Source organism: Ahaetulla prasina, chromosome 14 (assembly GCF_028640845.1).
Source record: "Ahaetulla prasina isolate Xishuangbanna chromosome 14, ASM2864084v1, whole genome shotgun sequence".
Taxonomy (NCBI): domain Eukaryota; kingdom Metazoa; phylum Chordata; class Lepidosauria; order Squamata; family Colubridae; genus Ahaetulla; species Ahaetulla prasina.
In genome coordinates, this window is record NC_080552.1 from 21,813,456 (window position 1) to 21,833,954 (window position 20,499).

At 46.9% G+C, this 20,499-nt stretch overlaps 1 protein-coding gene across 3 annotated transcripts in view; it reads left to right on the plus strand.

Annotated features, from left to right (window-relative positions):
* Positions 1-1,777: 1,777 nt before the first annotated feature.
* Positions 1,778-20,499, plus strand: part of SNX8 (sorting nexin 8) — a 32,991-nt gene continuing 14,269 nt past the window's right edge. The window contains exons 1-2 of one of the 3 annotated variants that reach the window (XM_058157106.1): positions 1,778-2,628; positions 18,194-18,384. In XM_058157106.1, coding sequence (XP_058013089.1) covers positions 2,583-2,628; positions 18,194-18,384 — 237 coding nt within the window. In that variant the 5' untranslated portion in view covers positions 1,778-2,582. Of the gene's footprint in view, positions 2,629-2,745; positions 2,765-9,212; positions 9,236-18,193; positions 18,385-20,499 lie in introns of those variants that run through there. The other 2 variants (XM_058157107.1, XM_058157108.1) reach the window with 2 other exon arrangements.

Sequence of the window (20,499 nt, forward strand, 5' to 3'; positions counted from 1 at the left end):
TAGCTAATTATGGGCACCTTTCCTGAAACTCCTATAACAAGCAATGCCTGGAATATGCACTACCTGTTACAAATTAAATAGTATATACAATCCTAAATTGTGATCGGTAGAGAAAACGCTTCAATTTTTTTAAAAAAAATTCCTTGGAATGGTACGGCCCGGCGAGCTCCGCCACATCAGCTGTTTCTTGCTCACGTGATCTATCTTTTAAAGAAACAGGACACACACACACACAAAAAAGGACGGCGAGTTATTAGGTCCAATGCAGGAGAGGGATATTAACCTTGCTCCAAAGCTGGGCGTTTCCCACCGAACTTTTAAAACGTTTTAAATACAGATTAAGAGTTGCAATGATTTTATATACTTCCTTCTTTTCTGCATTAAGTGGCATTTTATTTTTTGTGAAGATGCCACTTAGGAAACCGTGCATATATATCCCTGACTAGGTTGTCTCCAATGTACAGGAATAGATTTTTGCAACTTTTGCAAGATGTCCAATGTGACATTTAGGCTGGGAATTAGGGCATTTGGAGTCTAAAACATCTGGAAATCAGATGACTGGGGTTGGAGAAGGATGGCTTCTGCCAGGATATGTTAATCCTTAAGGGAGCCTGTTGTCTTGCATTTATTCTCCTAATAAAACACAACACAGAAATACAAAATCATGGATAATTTTACAAGCACTTTAATTTCTATTATTATTTCCCCCCATGAATATGACAGATAATATTATATTTTTATATTACAGTTACAGCGATGTTCAAATCTGTTGGCTCTTTGCTAAAGTGATACGATTAAAAGCTAAGTAAAACTACTGTTAAAACACCACTGTTGGAAAATGAATATTAATTTAAATGCACCAACAAAGTGGTTTTCAAATACAGTTTTCGAATCAGATCAACATGACACTGTACTTATTAACCTTCCAGAATCCCTATATAATGTTTGAATAATATAGTACAACGTATTGGTCAAGAAAAAGTTTTGATCTGTTTATTTGCCATATCTAGGGGTACACATACTGTTGCCCTCTAAATAGGGGGTGCCATGCTAATGCAACCCATTGCATCCTTTAATTTTCAATCTTTGCAAGTCCTTAGAAGAGCTGTGAGAACGTGAGAAAGCAAGCATGGTTTTAAAATCCAAGCAAAATTTTCAAAGCGCAAGGAGTCATAAACCAGTATGGGGTGCCATTACTGGTTTCTACAGCCTGAGGGTTAAATATCAGGGTAGCAGCTGTTCAATGGGTTAATTTCCCCTTTTTTTTGGTAGCTGCTTTTTATTTTAGCCAGATCAAAAGAAGGGGGCTTGTAAGAGCTTAAAGCAAAGTTCTTAAATACAAAGTGGTATCCGAAGCAGAACTAGATTCACTAATACTGGTAGCTTTCTACCATATAGTATCAACCTTATTGTCAAGACTCTTTTTTTTCTGCTATGTATTCAAAATGGGTTGTGATTAATATATATAGATGTGTGCGTATGTATGGGTACATATATATGTATGCTGTATTGTGAGCTTATGCACTGGAGACAAATTATTTGTGTGCCCAATCATGCTTGGCCAATAAAGAATTCTCTTCTCTTCTCTCCTCTCCTCCCTTCTCAGCCTATGTATATGTGTGTATCTACTGTATGTATATGGATATATATAGGTATGAGATTGGGCCTCAGAATTTCATTTTTAATGTGTGCAGTGTGTACACAGGATAAATGACAATACAGATTATTTTATCCGCTTTTCTCATGGCGTGTTAGACTCCAGCAGCCTTTCTCAACCTTGGCAACTTGGGAGTCGCCTTCAAACTGACGCTGGCTGGGGGAATTCTGGGAGCTGAAGCCCACCCCTCTTAAAAGCTGCTGCTGATACAGAATGCCAAGTTCACACATCAGCCCGGGGAAAGGGTGTGTCCCTTTAGGAAAAAGCTAAGGAAGAGCTCTTTGCACAATCAACGGTGCAAGCCTGGCTGGCGCTGCCCCCATCTGGGCGTTGCAGGGAGCGCTCCCCCTCCCTCCCTCCCTCCCCCCATTGACGCACATCTGCTAAGTCAGAGCCTTCTGCTCCAATCCGGCCTTGCCAACTGCAGCTGGCTTTCTGGGGTGCCCAGGCCTGTCCCAGCCAAAAGGGGCTGGAAGGGGGGGGGCGGGAATCCCCTTATCCATTTAGCCCAGCCCCCTGCAACCCCCCCCTCCTCCTGCCCCCGCGGGACTTTCTTGCGGGAGTTTTGCAAAGTCTGCGCAGCCTTGCAAATCGCCCCGAGGCTCCGCGCGGGCGCTTAGCGCGGCCGGAGAAACGGGGGGGGGGTCTCTTCCCCTCCACCACCCCGGACCCCGGCCGTTTAAGAAACCCCTTCCCCACTTCTGACTCTCCAAGGCCCTTCCTCGCCCATCTGAGCCGTTGCAGAAAAGGCTCGGGGCGCAAAGCGGCGCGCAAAGAGATCCTGCAGCAGCAGCGCAGCGGGCAGCAGCAGCAGCACGTGTCGGCCCGCCTCGGAGGCGCCTCCCCGGCCCGCCCCACCGGCCCCCTGGCCGGAGAGCCAAAGGAGGGACGTTTCCCCCGGAGGCTCACATGACCGAGGCCAGCGATGGACCGAGAAGAAGGGCCCGAAGCGAGCCCGGGAGGAGCCGCGGGTAAGCAGCCTGTGCCAAGATGCGCGGCGCCCTCGCCTCGCCTTCCCTTCTGCGTCCCCCGCCTTGCCAGCTGCGCCTGTCTCTCTCCAACGCCGGGCCTCTCCTAGTCCGACCCCCCCGGGGCTGGGGACGATGGGTAGGGCGATCCTCAGACCCCTGTCCGCGTCCCCGCCGCGGTTGGGAACCGGCAGCGCTTGGACAGCTCCCGGGTTCCCATCAGCTTCTCGGGGCAGGGCTGGGAAGGGGGTGGCTTTTCTCCCCATCTGGAGACTCGGCAGCGCAGCCGGAGGGCAGAGGGGCTCGGCCCAGCCGCGCAGGGTCGCGGGGTGGGTGGGCGAGCGGGGCTTCAGCGCCCCCCTCCCCATTTCTTCTCCTTGCGCAGCAGCCGGGTTTCGTAAGCGCAGCGCGTAACCTTGGAAAAAGGGGCTCTGGAAAGGGTCGGGAATGCGGGCTCTAGAAGGCGTGGGAGGGCGGGATCTGGGTGGCTGTGGGGGATGGGAGGTGTAGTCTTCGCCTGGCTGGAGGACTCCGAGGGAGGAAGACCCCCTGCAGGATTCCACACACCCCTCCTCAATTCCAGATTTTGAAAAGGAGGCCTCTGTGCTCCCCTCCCTTCCTTTTTGAAGGAGGTTGTTAGGATTCCCAGCTGGGAATTCTCCCAAGAATTTCTCCCAAGTGGGCAACCTTAAAGCCGTGGGGGACTCCAACTCCCAGGATTCCAGCTAGGGAATTCTGGGAGTTGAAGTCTACCTACAGTCCTCGATTTACAGCAGTTTGTGTAGGGGCCGTTCCAAGTTACCAACTGTGCTGGGGGAAAAAAGTGACTTCGTTAGGATCATTTTTCACACTTAGCGACCGTTGCACATGATCAAAAAAATCAGATGCTTGACAACCGACTCATATTTATGACGGTGTCAGGGTCCCGGGATTCCCTTTTGCAACCTTCCAAAAAGCAGTCAAAGGGGAAGCCAGATTCGTTTAACAACCATGTTGCTAATTGAACAACCACAGCGGTTCACTTGATCCCTGTGGCATGAACTTGTAGCGGCGGGGGCAAAACTCACTTAACAGATGTCTTGGCAACATGAACTTTCGGCTGAATTGTGGTCACAAGTCTGAGGACTACCTGTAGCTTATAAGTGGCTAAGGTTCCGGGAAGTCTGGATCAGCCGTTGGGCTGAAATGACTGGCCTTGGGGAGGTTAACAGGATCTGCTTGCCTATTTATGTCAACTTATTCTCATTACTTTCCTGGTTAATTTTGCTGCTGTCTTCACATAGTGGATTTGTGGTCGCACCGGGCTGGATCATGTGTTGCCTATCGTGACTTCGCACAACCTCTTGTGACAGCCTCATGTTGCTATGCGGGAGGTTTGGGTGCATCTAGATAAGGCCAGCCTTTGTGGCTTGGAAACTGTAGGTTTTGTGCAAGGTGCTTTATCCTCAATAAACCAACATTAACCCCCAAAGATGGCTTGATAGGTGCGAATCCAACCCAACTTTTTAAACATGCTTTGCCTGTTAAGAGTTGCCTGGTTATCGTTTTTCTATTTTTTTTTTTTGCTGGCTGATAAAGCTTGGATTTGATTTTGTGTTATGCCGATTGGCTCACTTACTCGGTCATCTTTTTTTAAATTTTCTCTACACAATGTAATTATCAGTGTAATTACCTGACGTCCCCTGTGCTGCGTGGATTGATTTAGTATGGAGAGATGAAGTTTTTTTAAGCAGGAACTGAATGAGATCAAAGGAAATGAAAAGATGCACACACTCTGTTAACTTTACACTTTCTGGCTTTTAACATGAGAAAGTGTCTGATGCACATTCCCCCACTGCCCCCCCCCTCCCACTGGAATGGATGCAATCTGCTCTCATTTCCTAGAAAACTTCCTTTCCTGTCTCTGAACTTGCTTGGCCTGACAAACAACCGACTAATTTCTTAACAGCACCGGGATTTGAGCGCCTGTATTTATTTATCTGTAGAGTTTTTACCTCTCTCTTTAGCCGAAAAGGGGAAGAAGATATCTTGGATTGTAGAGGTTGAAAGGGGAAAGGCAGGCAAGGAAAAACAGGTGGGGTTGGGGAAGGAATAAAGCAAGCTCAAGGCATTTTCAGAGGATTTTCCTAGATGCTTATCTAGTCTCCATGGAGGTATAGTTGTCAGAGTGCAGTATTGCAGGCTCCTTCTGCTGACTGCCGGCTGGCCAGCTGTTTGGCAGATCGAATCTCACCAGGCTCAAGGTTGACTCAGCCTTCCGTCCTTCCAAGGTGGGTAAAATGAGGACCCAATAGGATGACTCTGTAATCCACTTAGAGTGGGCTGTAAAGCACTGTAAAGTGGTATATAATTCTAAGTGCTGTTTTCCTTCCTTCCTTCCTTCCTTCCTTCCTTCCTTCCTTCCTTCCTTCCTTCCTTCCTTCCTTCCTTCCTTCCTTCCTTCCTTCCTTCCCTCCCAGTGCTTAGAATGCAGTATTGCAGGCTAACTCAGTGCTAGGAGTTCAATCTTGACTGGCTCAAGGTTGACTCAGACTTCTGTCCTTCTGAGGTCGTTAAAATGAGGACCCAGATTGTTGAAGGGGAAAGAGGCCGACTCCGTAAACTGCTTATAGAGGGCTGTAAAGCACTGTAAAGCGGTATATGTCTAAGTGCTATTTTCCTTCCTTCCTTCCTTCCTTCCTTCCTTCCTTCCTTCCTTCCTTCCTTCCTTCCTTCCTCAGTGGTTAGAGTGCCGTATTGCAGGCTGATTCTGCGCACTGCCAGAAGTTCTATCCCAACCAACTCAAACTTGACTCAGCCTTCCATCCTTTCGAAGTGGGTCAAATGAGGACCCCGATTGTTGGGGACAAGAGGCTGACTTTGTAAACCGCTTAGAGAGGGCTGTAAAAATACTTTGAAGCAGTATATAAGTCTAAGTGTTATTGCTGTTAAGAGCCGTATTGGTGCAGTGGTTAAAATGCAGTATTGTAGGCGAACTCTGCCGACTGCCAGCAGCTTGATCCTGACCAGCTCAAGGCTGACTCAGCCTTCCATCCAGTAAAATGAGGAGCCAGATTGTTGGGGGCAAGAGGCTGACTCTGTAAACCACTTAGAGAGGGGCTGTAAAAGCACCATGAAGTGGTATATAAGTCTAAGAGCTATTGGTATCCTGTAGTAGGTATTCCTTCCTGCCTGTTGTGTCGTCCCTCCCCCCTTCCCCCCCCCAAGCAGTTAATTGTGGCTGCTTCAGGCTCTTTATCTGCTCCTTTGTGGCTTGTGTTTGTTTTCTTCTATTGTTTCTTCCCCCCTTCTCCCCCCCCCCCCCGGGAGCTGTGTGATCTTGCGCTAACATTTCCAATATTTAGGCTCCAGAAAGCTGGGAACAAACGTCTTGGAGATGCCATCCATCCGTCCGTATGTGTGTGTGTGTGTCTGTGTTTCTGCTGGGTCTGTAAAGGAGAATATTTGTAGCTCAAGGTGGACATGAGGGGTCCTTGGTGCTCTCTGAGCTGGGTGGTTTTCTTGCAGACGTTTCATGACCCAGCTAGGGAACATCATCAGTACTAGAAGGGAGTGGAGTTTGTGGAGTGGAAGAGGAGGAGGAGGAGAGGAAGAGAAAGGGGAGGAGGAGGAGGAGAAGGGAGGAAAAGGATAGGAGGAGGATGGGAGGAAGGGGACCGTAGGGTCCATGGTGCTCTCTGAGCTGGGACGTTTCAGGATCCAGCTAGGGAACATCATCAGAGCTAGAAGGGAGTGAAGGGGTGTTGTTTTTTTGCGGAGAAGAGGAAGAGGAGAAGGAGGAAGACTGTAGGGTCCTTGGTGTTCTCTCAGCTCGCTTGTTTTCTGGCAGATGTTTTGGGACCCAGCTAGGTAGCATCATCAGTGCTAGAAGGGAGTGAGATTTGCAGGAAGGAGAAGGGTTATGGAGCCCTTGGTGCTCTCTGAACTTTCCTGTTTCCTTGCAGACATTTCGTGACCCAAACTAGGTGACATCATCAGTGCTAGAAGGGAGGGGGGTTTGTGGAGAGGAGGAGGAGGAGGAGGAGGAGGAGGAGGAGGAGGAGGAGGAGGAGGAGGAGGAGGACGATGACTACGACTACTGTTGGGTCCTTGGTGCTCTCTAAGCTTGGTTGTTTCTTTGCAGACATTTCGTGACCCAACTAGGTAACATCATCAGTGCTAGAAGTGAGTGGGATTTGTGGAGTGGAGAGGAGGAGGAGGAGGAGGAGGAGGAGGAGGAGGAGGAGGAGGAGGAGGAAGACTGTGGGGGTCCTTGGTGCTCTCTGAGCTTTCTTGCTTTCTTGCAGACATTTCGTGACCCAACTAGGTAACATCATCAGTGTTAGTGTTAACTGGGTTAACTGTCTTGCCAAGAGCAACATCCCTGTTCACACATGATTTACATTAATCATGTTACTCTTTAATGATTAATCAGTAATCATTACAGCTGGTTCACATTTATGACGGTTGCAGTGTCCCGGGGTCACGGGATCCCCTTTTCCAACCTTCTGGCAAGCAAAGTCCATGCCCGATTCGCTTAACGACCGCGTGGCTAATTCAAGAACTTCAGCGATTCACTTAACAAACGTGGCGAGAAAAATCATAACACGGGGCCAGACTTGCTTAACCAACCCCTCGCTTAGCAATAGAAATTTTGGGCTCCACCATGGTCGTAAGCCGAGGACTGCCGGTACCAGTTTGCCAAGCAACCAGCCCTTAACGACCATTTGTTTAGTGTCCGTTCAAAGTTACGATGGCGTCAAAGTGACTTAAGGACAGTCCTTACGCTTGGGATGCTGTTGGGACAGTCTTAAGCGCAAGCACTGTTCTTCAGTCACCTTTTTCAGCAACCGTCGTAACTTCGAAAGGTCACTAAACAAACGGCCATAAGAGGAGGACTCCCTGTATTGCAAATTCTGGACATTGGTTTCTCCCATTCTGAAGGTTAAGGTTGGTGCCCTCTTATATTATCCAGGCGAATCGGCCCGATTAATAAGCCAGGCCCCCCCATAATCTGATGATCTTTGGCCGATCAGGATTTGAACTCGGCTCTTTCAAGTCGTAACCCACAAGAAGCCATCGCCTAGCGCCCTTCGCTTGCCATCCCTCCCCATGCTCCAGGCTATTAAGTTCAGTAGCCAGAGTTTTTATTTTTATTTTTTTTTAAAGTGACCGTTTCAGACATCTGGAGAGGCTTATGTAACTCAACCCTCAACCTCCAAAACCTCTGGTTTGGAATAATTGTTTTTTTAAAAAAAATATTTTTATAATATTTCTTAAGGTTTCTTTGCAGGCCTGGAATGGATTGGGGCTGAAATTTGGAGAGGCAAGTTTTCCTGGTTTTTTTTTTTTTTTGTAGGATTTGAACCAAAGAAATGAATTTGGCAACGCGGCTTAAAGGCCGTGCCGTTCATTGGTGGTCAGGTTGGCATCAAAACCAGGTTATTTTGCGTCTCAGATCCCGCACAGCCTGGTTTTTGTTTTTTTGTTTTTGTTTTTTAAAAAAACACAACTTGGCCAAACTTGAAAAATGTATTTTTTCCCTCAGCTGTTTCTCGTTGCTGAAAATGATTTGGCAGGCGTCTCTTTTATTTTTCTTTCCCTGGGCCAAAAAAATTTGCAGAAGTACGTACTTGGGCTGTGTTGCTTTCCAAAATCATTTCAGTTCCATTTTCTGATGAATTCTAGAAATGTTAAGAAGAGTGTGGGGGGGGGGATTTCCTGAGAAGAGAAGTGGGGGGGGGGAACCCCTAAACTTTTTCCTGATCAGAAACTCTGGATGGGAAATTACAAGGCTTCCCGACTGGTATTTCTTAACTTCTCCATTTTTCCTCCTACAAGCTGGATTTTTAAAAAAGGAAGCCAAACGGCAGTAAACAAGCTAGAATGATTTGATTTGAGGCTGATCTCTCCCTGTTATCCTGTTTCCAGTTATTGCTTTTTGCTGAGGCTTTGCATTCCATTGTAGCTCGTTTTCTTCTCTCTCTCTCTCCCTTATTCTCTCTCTCTTTCTTCCTTTCTCATTCTCTTCCTCGCTCTCTCGCTCCTTCTTTCTCTTTCTTTCTTCCTTTCTCATTCTCTTCCTCTCTCTTCCTCCCTCTTTTTCACTCTTTCTTCCTTTCTCATTCTCTTCCTCTCTCCCTCCCTTTCTCTCTCTCTTTCTTCCTTTCTCATTCTCTTCCTTGCTCTCTCCCTCTTTTTCACTCTTCCTTTCTTTCTCTCTCTCTTTCTTTCCCTTTCTCATTCTCTTCCTCTCTCCCTCCCTTTCTCTCTCTTTCTTCCTTTCTCATTCTCTTCCTTGCTCTCTCCCTCTTTCTTTCTTTCTCTCTCCTTTTCTCTCTATTTCTTTCTTTCTTTCCCTTTCTCTTCCTCTCTCCCTCCCTCTTCCTCTCTCGCTCTTTCTTTCTCATTCTCTTCCTCACTTTCGCTTTCTCTCTCTCTCTTTCTTTCTCTTTCTCCTTTTCACTTTTTTTCTCTCTCTCTTTCTCTCTCTCCCACATTCTCACATTCTCTTCTTCTCCCTCCCTCCCTCTCTCTTTAACCCTAGAATAGGTGAGACATGGAAAAAACTACTTTTTTTTTGTGGACTTACTGTGGCTATACAGTGGCAAGGAAACATCCGATTTTGCAGGTGGGGCAGCCCCGTTTTCCTCTGCTTTGCAAGGCCAGGGCTTGAGATCCGAACAAGGAATCCTTGGTTCCTCCGCCCCCGTCCCACCTGTACTCTCTCCTCCCCCCTCCAGCCAACCCCCCCCCCCCAGTGAGTTTTGCTCCATTCCTTCCGGAGGAAGATTTTTTTTCTCTCTGGGAAGGGACCTTGGACTTTAAGGTGTTGCTGAGGGCTCTGTCTGGGTTCTGCTTCTGATGGAGCGTGCCTTGGAATGCGTTCACCTAACTGGATGTTGAGAGATTTTGCCAAATGGCATCATAACCTTAAAAGAATGTTTTGGCCTTCAAATGGTTTAAAAAAAAAAATTCTGTTCAATCCTGTCTGATTCTCAGAGACAGCCTGGACAAGTTTTCTTGGCGAGGTTTTTCAGAAAGTCTGCCATTGGCTTCGTCTAAGAGCTTGGAGGGGCAGATTGGCCTGAGGTCATCCAGCTGTTTAGGTGCCCAGCGCAGGACTAGAACTCACGATCTCCTTGTTTCCAACCTGGTGCCTTCACCGCTACGCCAAACAGGCTTTTAAGATTGCTCAAATGGGGAGTGCGAGTGTGATGTTGCATCCCTAAAATGAGTCAAGCAAGCTCCGCCAGCTTCCTTGGAATAACAGAATAATAGAGTTGGAAGGGACCTTGGAGGTCTTCTAGTCCAACCCCTTGTGTGGGAAGGTGATACAACAGGCTCCCATGCAGTTGGGGCTCTATGTTATGGGCGGTGTGTGTGTGACCTTCTGCTCCAGCCATCCACATCGATTGTGTGTGTGTGTGTGTGTGTATGTGTGACATTTCAGTGCCATCACATTGAAAAAATTGGATTAGAAAAGACACCTGTGTAAGTGTTGAGAAAGTCGAATCAGTCAGGATTGCTTGAGTTACCTGGGCTCAGGTATGACCAGCATTTGATGTTGAGACTCTAGAAAGAGTGCAGAGAAGAGCAACAAAGATGATTAGGGGACTGAAGGATAAAACATATGAAGAACGGTTGCAGGAACTGGGTATGTCTAGTTTAATAAAAAGAAGGACATGGGGAGACATGATAGCAGTGTTCCAATATCTCAGGGGTTGCCACAAAGAGGAGGGAGTCAAACTATTCTCCAAAGCACCTGAGGGTAGAACAAGAAGCAACAGATGGAAACTAACCAAGGAGAGAAGCAACCTAGAACTAAGGAGAAATTTCCTGGCATAGAATAGAATAGAATAGAATAGAATAGAATAGAATAGAATAGAATAGAATAGAATTTTTTATTGCCCAAGGGTGATTGGACACATAAGGAATCTGTCTTTGGTGGATACGCTCTCAATGTACATAAAAGAAAAGATATGTACATCAAGAGTCATAAGGTACAACACTTAACGATAGTCATAGGGTACAAATAAGCAATCAGGAAACAATCAATATCAGTAAAAATTGTAAGGATACCAACAACAAGGTTACAGTCATGCAGTCATAAGTGGGAGGAGATGGGTGATGGGAACGATGAGAAGTTTAATAGTAGTGCAGACTTAGTGAATAGTTTGACAGTGTTGAGGGAATTATTTGTTTAGCAGAGTGATGGCCTTCGGGGAAAAACTGTTCTTGTGTCTAGTTGTTCTGGTGTGCAGTGCTCTATAGCATCGTTTTGAGGGTAGGAGTTGAAACAGTTTATGTCCAGGATGCGAGGGGTCTGTAATTAACCAATGGAACAACTTGCCTCCAGAAGTTGGGAAATACTCCAAAACCGGAAATATTTAAGAAGAGATTGGACAACCATTTGTCTGAAATGGTCTAGGGTTTCCTGCCTGAGCAGGGGGTTGGACTAGAAGACCTCCAAGGTCCCTTCCAACTCCTATTCCATTCTGTTCTGTTCTGTTCTGTTCTATTCTATTCTAAATTTCTCAAACTTGATCATGTAAGATGTGTGGCTGTGAACTCTCAGAATTTAACCACCGTGTGGTTCAATTAACCGCTGCAGTGATTTGCTTAAGAACCAGGAGCTAAACCTGTAATGTATTACTGTAAGTTTTGGAGGGAGTTTTAGGCGGGAAATATCTCGTCTCTGATTGGATGCAGCCTCAGGCTGAAGTGTATATAAGGAGAGGTTTTTCTCCAGAGTTTTGCTGGGTCACACTATATTAAAGAGCTGTTGTCACTAACCTGGTCTCCTGCCTCGTCAATACCCAAACATAACATTGGCGACGAGGGTGGGATTTTGAGGCAGAGCACCAGAACAGAGCTGAACTCACTACGAGACTCAAACCCAGCAAGGTGACGGCGAATGCAGCGATGACCGGCTACACGCCACCCACTCCGTTTGACCCTGCCCAGGAGACATGGGGAATATACATGACCCGTTTCGAGAGTTTCCTGGAGGCAACGAGCTACAGGAGTCTCCGACAACCGTAAACGGGCTTACTTCATAAGCCACTGTGGGCCCGCAGTCATCGCCGTCGCAGAAGCCCTAGCGGAGCCAACACCGCTACACTCCGTATCGTGGCAGACCCTTCAGACCCTCCTGAAGAATCACTACGCACCAGCCCCGCCCAAATACGCTCGACGGTACGAGTTTGGGGAGCGAGGCAACAAGAAGGCGAGTCTATCAGCGACTACATGGCAGCCCTGAGACAAGCCTCCAAGCATTGCAGTACCGCGATCTGGACGAAGAGCTGCTGGAACAACTTATACGGGGGTCAGAGACATCCGTTTGAGGAGACGGTTGCTAGCCAAGAGCAACCTGACATTGGCAAACGCCTGGACGAAGCCAGAGCCCATGAGATGTCCAACCATGCAGCAGACACCTTACAAAGCGACTCACGCCGATGGCGGGCGCAAAGCCGAGCACAGTCCACCACGAAGAAACCTATCGTGAGTCAACCAGCGAAGAGGAGGAAGAAGTCCACTACACCGGAAAATCGACAAGGAAGACCCGGAGGAATGCGGAAGTTGCGGGCGACATCAGCGCCAAAGATGTAAGTTCAGGGCGCCATTTGCGGCGGTGTGAAAGGAAGGGCACCTGGCTCAAGTCTGCCGAGCACCCCAACCTTCCGCCGAAAATTCAAATCGGCCAATCAGAGCGGCTCTGAGTCAGAGATGCAAACCCCACATTCCGCCGAAATTTCAAACCAGCCAATCAGAGCGCGAGATCGGCGAGGCGACCCGCGATTGGCCAGGAAAGAAAGAGCGAAGTCAAACCGAATGACTGTTACCATAGACCACGCAGCTACCCGCATCGAAGAAAAGATCTTCACAAACCCGACAATTGAAGGCGTACCGTGCCGACTGGAAGTAGACACAGGATCAGCTATCACAATCATGTCCTGGGACACTTTTGTGAAAGCCTTGCCACACATCGCAGCGCAAGCTACAGAAACAACGGCTCCGGGTGCAGGATTACCAGGGCAACCGCATCCCTGTTCGAGGGACAACGACCGTCGAGGTCAAGTACGGGACATACGAAAAGACCCTGCCCATCACGTTAGTCGAGGAACCTTGCCAAGCTTGCTCCGGCTAGACTGGTCCGGGCCGTTGGGAATGGGGGTGACTGGCGTCCACCGGACCGGATGCAACCTGCAAAACACCCTAATGGAGGAATTCGCAGACGTATTCGAGGACCGTTTAGGCAAGTACAAGGGGACCCCTATCTCCTTCAATTTAGACCCCCAAATAGCTCCCATTAGGTTAAAGGCAAGGAGGGTTCCGTTTGCACTCAAACCTAAAATCGACAAAGAGTTAGATAAAATAGTCAGGCAGGGATACTAGTGCCAGTTGACCATGCCAAATGGGAGACGCCAATCGTCACCCCTGTAAAACCAGACGGGTCCATAAGAATTTGCGCTGATTACAAGGCTACCTTGAACAAAGCATTGCAAAAGAGCGCCTACCCAGTTCCAGTAGTGCAACACTTATTGCACTCACTAGGGCACGGACAAGTTTTCGCCAAATTAGACTTGGCACAAGCGTACCAACAGCTACCCGTAGATGCTAGCACAGCTGAAGCCCAGACCATTGTAACGCACCGAGGTGCCTTTAAATGCACTCGGTTACAGTTTGGGGTGAGTGTGGCCCTGGGCTATTCCAAAATTTGATGGGCGACTCCTACAGGGGCTACCAGGAGTCGTGCCCTATTCGATGATGTGTTGGTATCAGGGAAGATTTGGAAGAACTGGGGAGCGGCTGAGGAAAGTTTTGGCCATTTTAGGTCAGCCGGCCTGAAAGTTAAAGCAAAAATGCCAGGTGGGGTCGAATCAGTGGAATTTTTGGGATATAGGATAGATAAGAATGGAATTCACCCCACTGAGAGCAAAGTCAAAGCGATAAAGAGAGCCCCAGCACCCAAAAACAAGACAGAACTCCAGGCTTTCCTGGGTCTGGTAAACTTTTATGCTGTATTTTTAAGAAACAAAGCAACCGTTGCTGAACCGTTGCACAAGTTGTTGGAAAAACACTGTTTGGTCTTGGGGAAAGACAGAAAACAGAGCATTTGAGGCAGTAAAAGTTTGCTATCAAGCGAAAGCCTGTTAGTCCAGTACAGTAGCAGGCTGCCGTTAGTATTGGTTTGTGATGCATCCCCTATGGAGTAGGAGCTGTGCCAGCCACAGACTCCCAAAGCGGCACTGAAGCCCCTATAGCGTTCTATTCACGAACGATGTCCCGGCTGAAAGAAATTACAGCCAACTAGATAGGGAGGCTCTAATAGTGTCAGGCGTGAAGAAATTTCACGAATACGTTTTGGCGAGACTTTGAAATTATCACTGATCACAGACCGCTATTGGGGTTACTGGCTGGCGACCGCCCAACGCCAGTAGCACTCTCACCTAGACTGACCAGATGGACTATTTTTCTGGCCGCCTACTCCTACAAACTACAACATCGGCCTGGAAAGGAGGTGGGGCATGCAGACGCACTGAGCAGATGCCCATTGCCAGGGAAAATCGAGGACCCCACCCCGGGCGCACCCGTTCTACTAATTGACTCTTTGGACTCTGGCCCAGCCACATCTCAGGAAGTGGCTCGGGCCTCATACCGGGACGTTGTATTAAGAACTGTGATTGGATGGGTTCAAAGGGGATGGCCCGCTGCGCCGGGCGAGCGTTTTAAAGAGTTTGTAAAGAAAAAAGGGGAATTGTCTGTACAAGGGGGGTGCCTGCTCTGGGGGGATAGGGTAGTGGTCCCCGAAAAACTAAGGAAAAAAGTCCTGGAACTCCTGCATGAGGGTCACCCAGGAATTGTGAGGATGAAGGGTTTGGCTAGGAGCTATGTCTGGTGGCCCCTAATGGACAGGGAAATCAGTGACAGGGTTGGCCGATGCCAAGTATGTCAGGAATCCAGACCACTACCACCTACGGCCCCAGTTTTGGAGTGGGAGAAACCCCAAGGCCCTTGGTCCCGCATACACATTGATTTTGCCGGCCCCTTCCACGGCCAAACATTTCTAATTGTGGTGGATGCATTCTCCAAATGGCTGGAGATCATCCTAATGAAATCCACAACCGCGGAGCTGTCACTGCAGCACTAAAACACCTTTTCGCCACATGGGCTACCGGACACCATCGTGTCCGATAACGGTCCACAGTTCACCGCAGCGCTATTTGAAGGGTACCTGGCCGAAGAGGGCATCCGACATGCCCTCTCAGCGCCGTTCCACCCTGCGTCGAACGGCCTTGCTGAACGATTTGTTCGGAGTGCGAAAGAGGCGCTGTCACGAAGTAGCCCCGGGGATTGGCAGTCACAAATCGACGCATTCCTAACTGTCCAACATAGGACCCCCTGTGTAGCCACTGGCCGCAGCCCAGCCGAGCTGCTAATGGGGCGAAAGCTAAGATGCCCACTAGACCGGCTGCACCCAAGCTACATACAAGACGGGTTCAGAACTAAACCGGAGAAACTCAGAGAAATAGCCATAGGAGACACAGTGTGGGCACATAATTACAGCGCGGCCCTAGCTGGAGGAGGGGAGAATCATAGACAAACGGGCCCCAAATCTTATCTAGTGGAGCTAGACGATGGCGAATCTGGCGGCGCCACATAGATCAATTAAGAAACAGATTGAGCGATAAGACGGAATTAGGCGAGACCAGCCCTGACTATGATATAATTAACCCCACAGCTGACTGGAGCCGAGAACAAACAGAAATCGTAAGCAAAGAACCAAACAGAGACTTATCTGAGTCAGGCGAGGTCCAGCGACACCCTCCGGTCCCTCTAGAGGACAGCAGGCCCGAGCCGGCGAATAATCCAGGGCCGGATGGCCGGGAGGAGGAGCTCAGAGGAACGAAAAGTCCCTCCGGCACGCTCGACTCAACTCCAGAAAGTGAACTGCGCAGGTCCGGGAGAGTCAGGAGACGCCCCACGTACCTGCAGGACTACGTAGAGAAGTAGTATGCAAATATGGGCAAAGTGCCTTCTGGGAGGGAAGGAGTGTAATGTATTACTGTAAGTTTTGGAGGGAGTTTTAGGCGGGAAATATCTCGTCTCTGATTGGATGCAGCCTCAGGCTGAAGTGTATATAAGGAGAGGTTTTTCTCCAGAGTTTTGCTGGGTCACACTATATTAAAGAGCTGTTGTCACTAACCTGGTCTCCTGCCTCGTCAATACCCAAACATAACAAAACCGGTCCTACAATTGGGCGCAATTCACTTAACAACCGCTTTGCTCAGCAACGGAAACTCTGCTCCCCGATTGCAGTCATAAGTTGAGGACTTCCATTCCTGAAGGACGAGTAAGAAATGCAAATGCAACTTGTGTGGTGGGTTTAGAGGAGGAGAGAGGAAAGGTTGGCTCTATAGGCTGGTCCTCGACTTACGATCACAATTGGGCCCCACGTTTCTGCTGCTGCTGCTGCCTGAAAGATTTGTTAAGCGAATCTTGCCCCATTTTACAACTTTTCTTGCCACGGTTGTTGAATGAATCACTGCGGCTGTTCAGTGAATCTGGCTTCGGCGTCGACCTTGTCCGAAGGTTGCAGTAACACGACCCCGGCAGACAACCGTCATAAATATGAGTCAGTGGCCAAGCACCTGAATTTTGATCGCGTGGGTGTTGCAACTGTGGAAAATGTTTCTGTCACTTTTTTCAGGGCCGTTGTTAACTATGGATGGTCTCTGAATGAACTGTTGTAAGTCGAGATCTGCCTGTAAGAGCTTTCGTCCGGGTTTATTCGTTGCTCTTATTTTATTATTTATTTATTTATTTTATTATTTTGATTTATATACCGCCCTTCTCCCGAAGGACTCAGGGCGGTTTACAGCAAGGTAAAAAACAAAAATACAAAGATCAAAACATTATTAAAAAAACTTATTCAATTTAGCTAAAGATAATTAAAACTCTAATAAAACCCTAATAAAAACCCTCTTAGCCATGGTTAGTTTAGCCATGATTTTTGGAGTAAACCAGGGGTGAAATGCTCCCGGTTCGGACCAGATTTCGCTGTGAGCTGAAAACGCACCTATTTATTCAAGTGGGACTGGCTTAGAAGTTTTACTAAATTTTAACGGGGTTATTTATATTTTAGGATTTTAAACTGTTTTAAATTTTGGCCATCTTGTAATATGTTTTGTTTTAGTTTTGTTTTAAAGTGTACATTGTGATTTTTATTTGGCTGTACACCGCCCTGAGTCCTTTGGGAGAAGGGCGGTATAAAAATCGAATAAAATAAAATAAATAATAAATAATAAGATCAGCTGATCTGGTAGTGATGGCGGCGGGTGGTTCGGAGAACTGGTAGCAAAAATCCCTTCTCTTCCCCCCCACACATGCCCAGCTGAGCCGCGCGATCATCTTTTTTTTTTTTTTTACTTTTAAAAGCATTTTTTCTTCAGCCGAAAAAATGCTTTTGAAAGTAAAAAAAAAAGCCTCTGATGGTCGTGGGGCTCAGCTGGGATCATCAGAGGCTTTTAAAAGCATTTTTTTACAACCTCTTTTGGCTGAAGAGGTTGTAGAAAAAATGCTTTTAAAGGCTCTGGTGACCCCAGCTGAGTTGCCTGATCGTCGGAGGCTTTTAAAAGCATTTTTTTACAACCTGTTCGGCCGAAGTAAAAAAAAGTAAAAAAAAAAAAAAAGAAGAAGAAGTTGGCCATGCCCATCCAGTCACATTGCCACCCCCCATGAAGCCATGCCCACAGAACCGGTAGTAACGAATTTTACATTTCACCCCGGAATAAACCATAATCGACTGGCTTCGTGCAACCCTCATATGCAAACTCCGGTGGTTGGGTTTCCACAACAGAGCCAAATCCAAGCCGTGTCTACAGCTGGTTCGGTGGGATGGGTGAAAATAAATCCTTGCCTTGAATTATTTTATGTTCTCCAACCTAGATCTTTTGGCTCTTTAGGGACTACAAGTCCCACCGGTCACATCTGGGGAGCCTCGCCTTGGAAAAGGCCCTTGCAGATCACATAATAACAAGGACAGATAGAATGGCCTCCAGCGCATGGATCTGTCCTTCACCCAACCTCTTTGGCTCCCAAAGTTTTAGCGACGAACGTATTTTAGCAGATAGGAAGAATGGACAGTATGGGGTTTTTCTTTTTCCCCTTCTTCTTTTGTTGGCATGGAAATCTTTATTTTTCCCCCCCCCTCCCGCTTCCATAGTTGGTTGAGAGCAGGAATCAAGAATGCCAGCCTCAAGCTTTGCTGCGTTTTGATCTTCGCAGGAGCCAGTTCGACAAGAATTACCAGCCACTCGGCTGGCTCCTTCGGATGATTTTTTTGGCACCTGGCCGAGCAGAGCCAACTGCTTCTGAAGAGAGGTGTGGGGTGTGAAACGTTTCTGGGTAGTTTTAGGCAGGTAGAGATAAATTCTCCAATATAGGTGTGCGCCTGTTTGGGCAAGAGCAGTTTACAGATTGGGTAGCCGAACGTCTGCGCATCGGGAAGATCTCTCGCCACTGCCTTTTTTTTTGTTCCAAGAGCATCTCCTTTTCTTTTTGCCATTCCTGATTTCTCCTCTAGACTTGGGGGAGCCTCCGGTCAGTGACCCCAAGGACCCAGAAGAACCTCCGATGCAGAAGCCTCCTGGAAGCCCCTTGGTTCTCCCTCACACCTTGCAGGAGCTCTTGAGCAAAGACACCGTTCAAGTGCAGTTAATCCCGGAGAAAAAAGGCCTGTTTTTGAAGCACGTGGAATATGAAGTCTCCAGCAAGGTTGGTGACCAGGAAGAAATTTGATTCCTGGGCTTTTGGCTTTGAGAAACTTGGTGGATCCTCCAGGCGGGCTGAGCTGAGGAATAAAAAGGGGTGTATTTGAAGAAAGCTGTAAGATTGGTCTGAGTGAAGAAGAGTGAAGCAATTTCTCTTGGCTTTTAGCTGAAGCTTGTAGGGTTGCAAAAGGCTGTATCTTGGGAGAGCTGCGTCTTCCTAAAAAAGAGAGAGTGTCTAAATTTTGCCGTTGTTTATCAATGCTGTGTTTAGTTTTGAATGCAAATTGTCCACCGCCTTGTGCAAATTTACATCGGCATTTTAGAAATCATAGTTATTAGGATAGAAATTTCTTTTTTTAACAATCTCTTAACGCAATGTTTCCCAAGCTTTTATATTTGAGGGGCTGCCACAGAGGAGAGGTGGGGTGGGGGGGTGTCAAGCTGTTTTCCAAAGCACCCGAAGGCCAGGCAAGGAATAACGGATGAAAACTGATCGAAGGAGAGATTCAACCTGGAAATAAGGAGGAATTTTCTGACAGAGAGAACCATCAACCAATGGAAGAGAAGTTGCCTTCGGAAGTTGTGGGAGCTTCAACACTGGAGGCTTTCAAGAAGAGACTGGACTGCCATTTGTCAGAAATAGTATAGGGTCTCCTGCTTGAGCAGGGGGTTGGACTAGATGACCTACAGGGTCCCTTCCAACTCTGTTAATCTGACTTTTAAGATGGGTGGACTTCAACTCCCAGAATTCCCCAACAACCAGGTTGCCAAGGTTGTAAAAGAGTTGAGGGTTAACCCTGGGTTAGCGCAAATAATATAATGGATTACTTAGGTTTTATAATAACTCTTGTCAAGCAAATTATAGGACAACAAGAAGAAAGCACTTCTTTTCCACTATGCTGGAACCTCTCTGTAATCAGTATGATAAATAACGAAGGTTTGGTTCGATTGGATTGGATTTTCACCAGATCAATTGATAAAATCAATTGCTTGGGTCTCAGGAAGCCTCCCATCTCCATATTTAAACCTAAAAGTTAAATGCCGGCCGGCTGTAGGAATAATCTGAACAATTTAATTTTTTCTTCTTTTTAATAATCTGCAAGTATAGTACAAATCCAGCGTGAGATGATGCTAAGATTGGCAAAGAGGGTTGCCAGATAGAAAAAAAGAACAAAACATTATTCCATCTATAAAAATAGTTGGAGTGCTTTTAGGGAATTGATAAAGCTTCTATTGATTTCTGCCACTTCAGTCATGGGCGAGCAGTTGAACTGACTGACTTCCATCCCTTTTTCTGGCTGGTGAAAAAATAAATAAATCCCAATTTAAAGCGTGGCTTTCAATTTTTTTTAAAATTTCTTTTGTCACAACAGAATACACAAACAATTGTCATAGATAAAACAACATATTTTGAAGAAAATATACATATATGTATAAAAATATGCATCAACTATATCAATTTGATATGATGAAGGGAACAATAGGACAGAAACGGTAGGCACTTTTGTGCTCTTATGCACGCCCCTTATAGTCCTCTTAGGAATGGGGTGAGGTCAATAGTAGACAGTTTTTGGTTGAAGATTTTGGGATTTTGAGTAGAGACTATGGAGTCAGGTAATGAGTTCCAAGCATTAACAACTCGGTTACAGAAGTCATATTTTCTGCAATCAAGTTTGAAGCGGTTGACATTTAGCTTGAATCTATTTTTTGCTCTTGTAATATTGCGATTGAAGCTGAAGTAGTCTTTTATAGGAAGGATATTGCAATAGATGATTTGATAGATAAATCATCTATTGATAGATGAATTGTCCCAAAATAAATGATTTCCTCCCTGCACAGGGATTTTTGCTTCTTTCCTTCCACATTCGCTCTTGGCCGGTTTTTCTTAGCGCTTATTTTTCAAGAGTGATTCAAACTCCAGCAATGAAGGCGAGGGGGAACAACTTCCAGCTCGTTGCATCATTTAGCTTTTTGAGAAGGATTTATTGCTGCAAGAAGTGGTGGTTGCGGTTTGTTTAGATCTGTTGTGAAGAGAAGCCGAGAAGGATTCTTGGATGTTTAAGCGAAGGGTGAACGGATAAACTGGTTCACACACCAGAGTCCTTTAACTAGCTGCCAT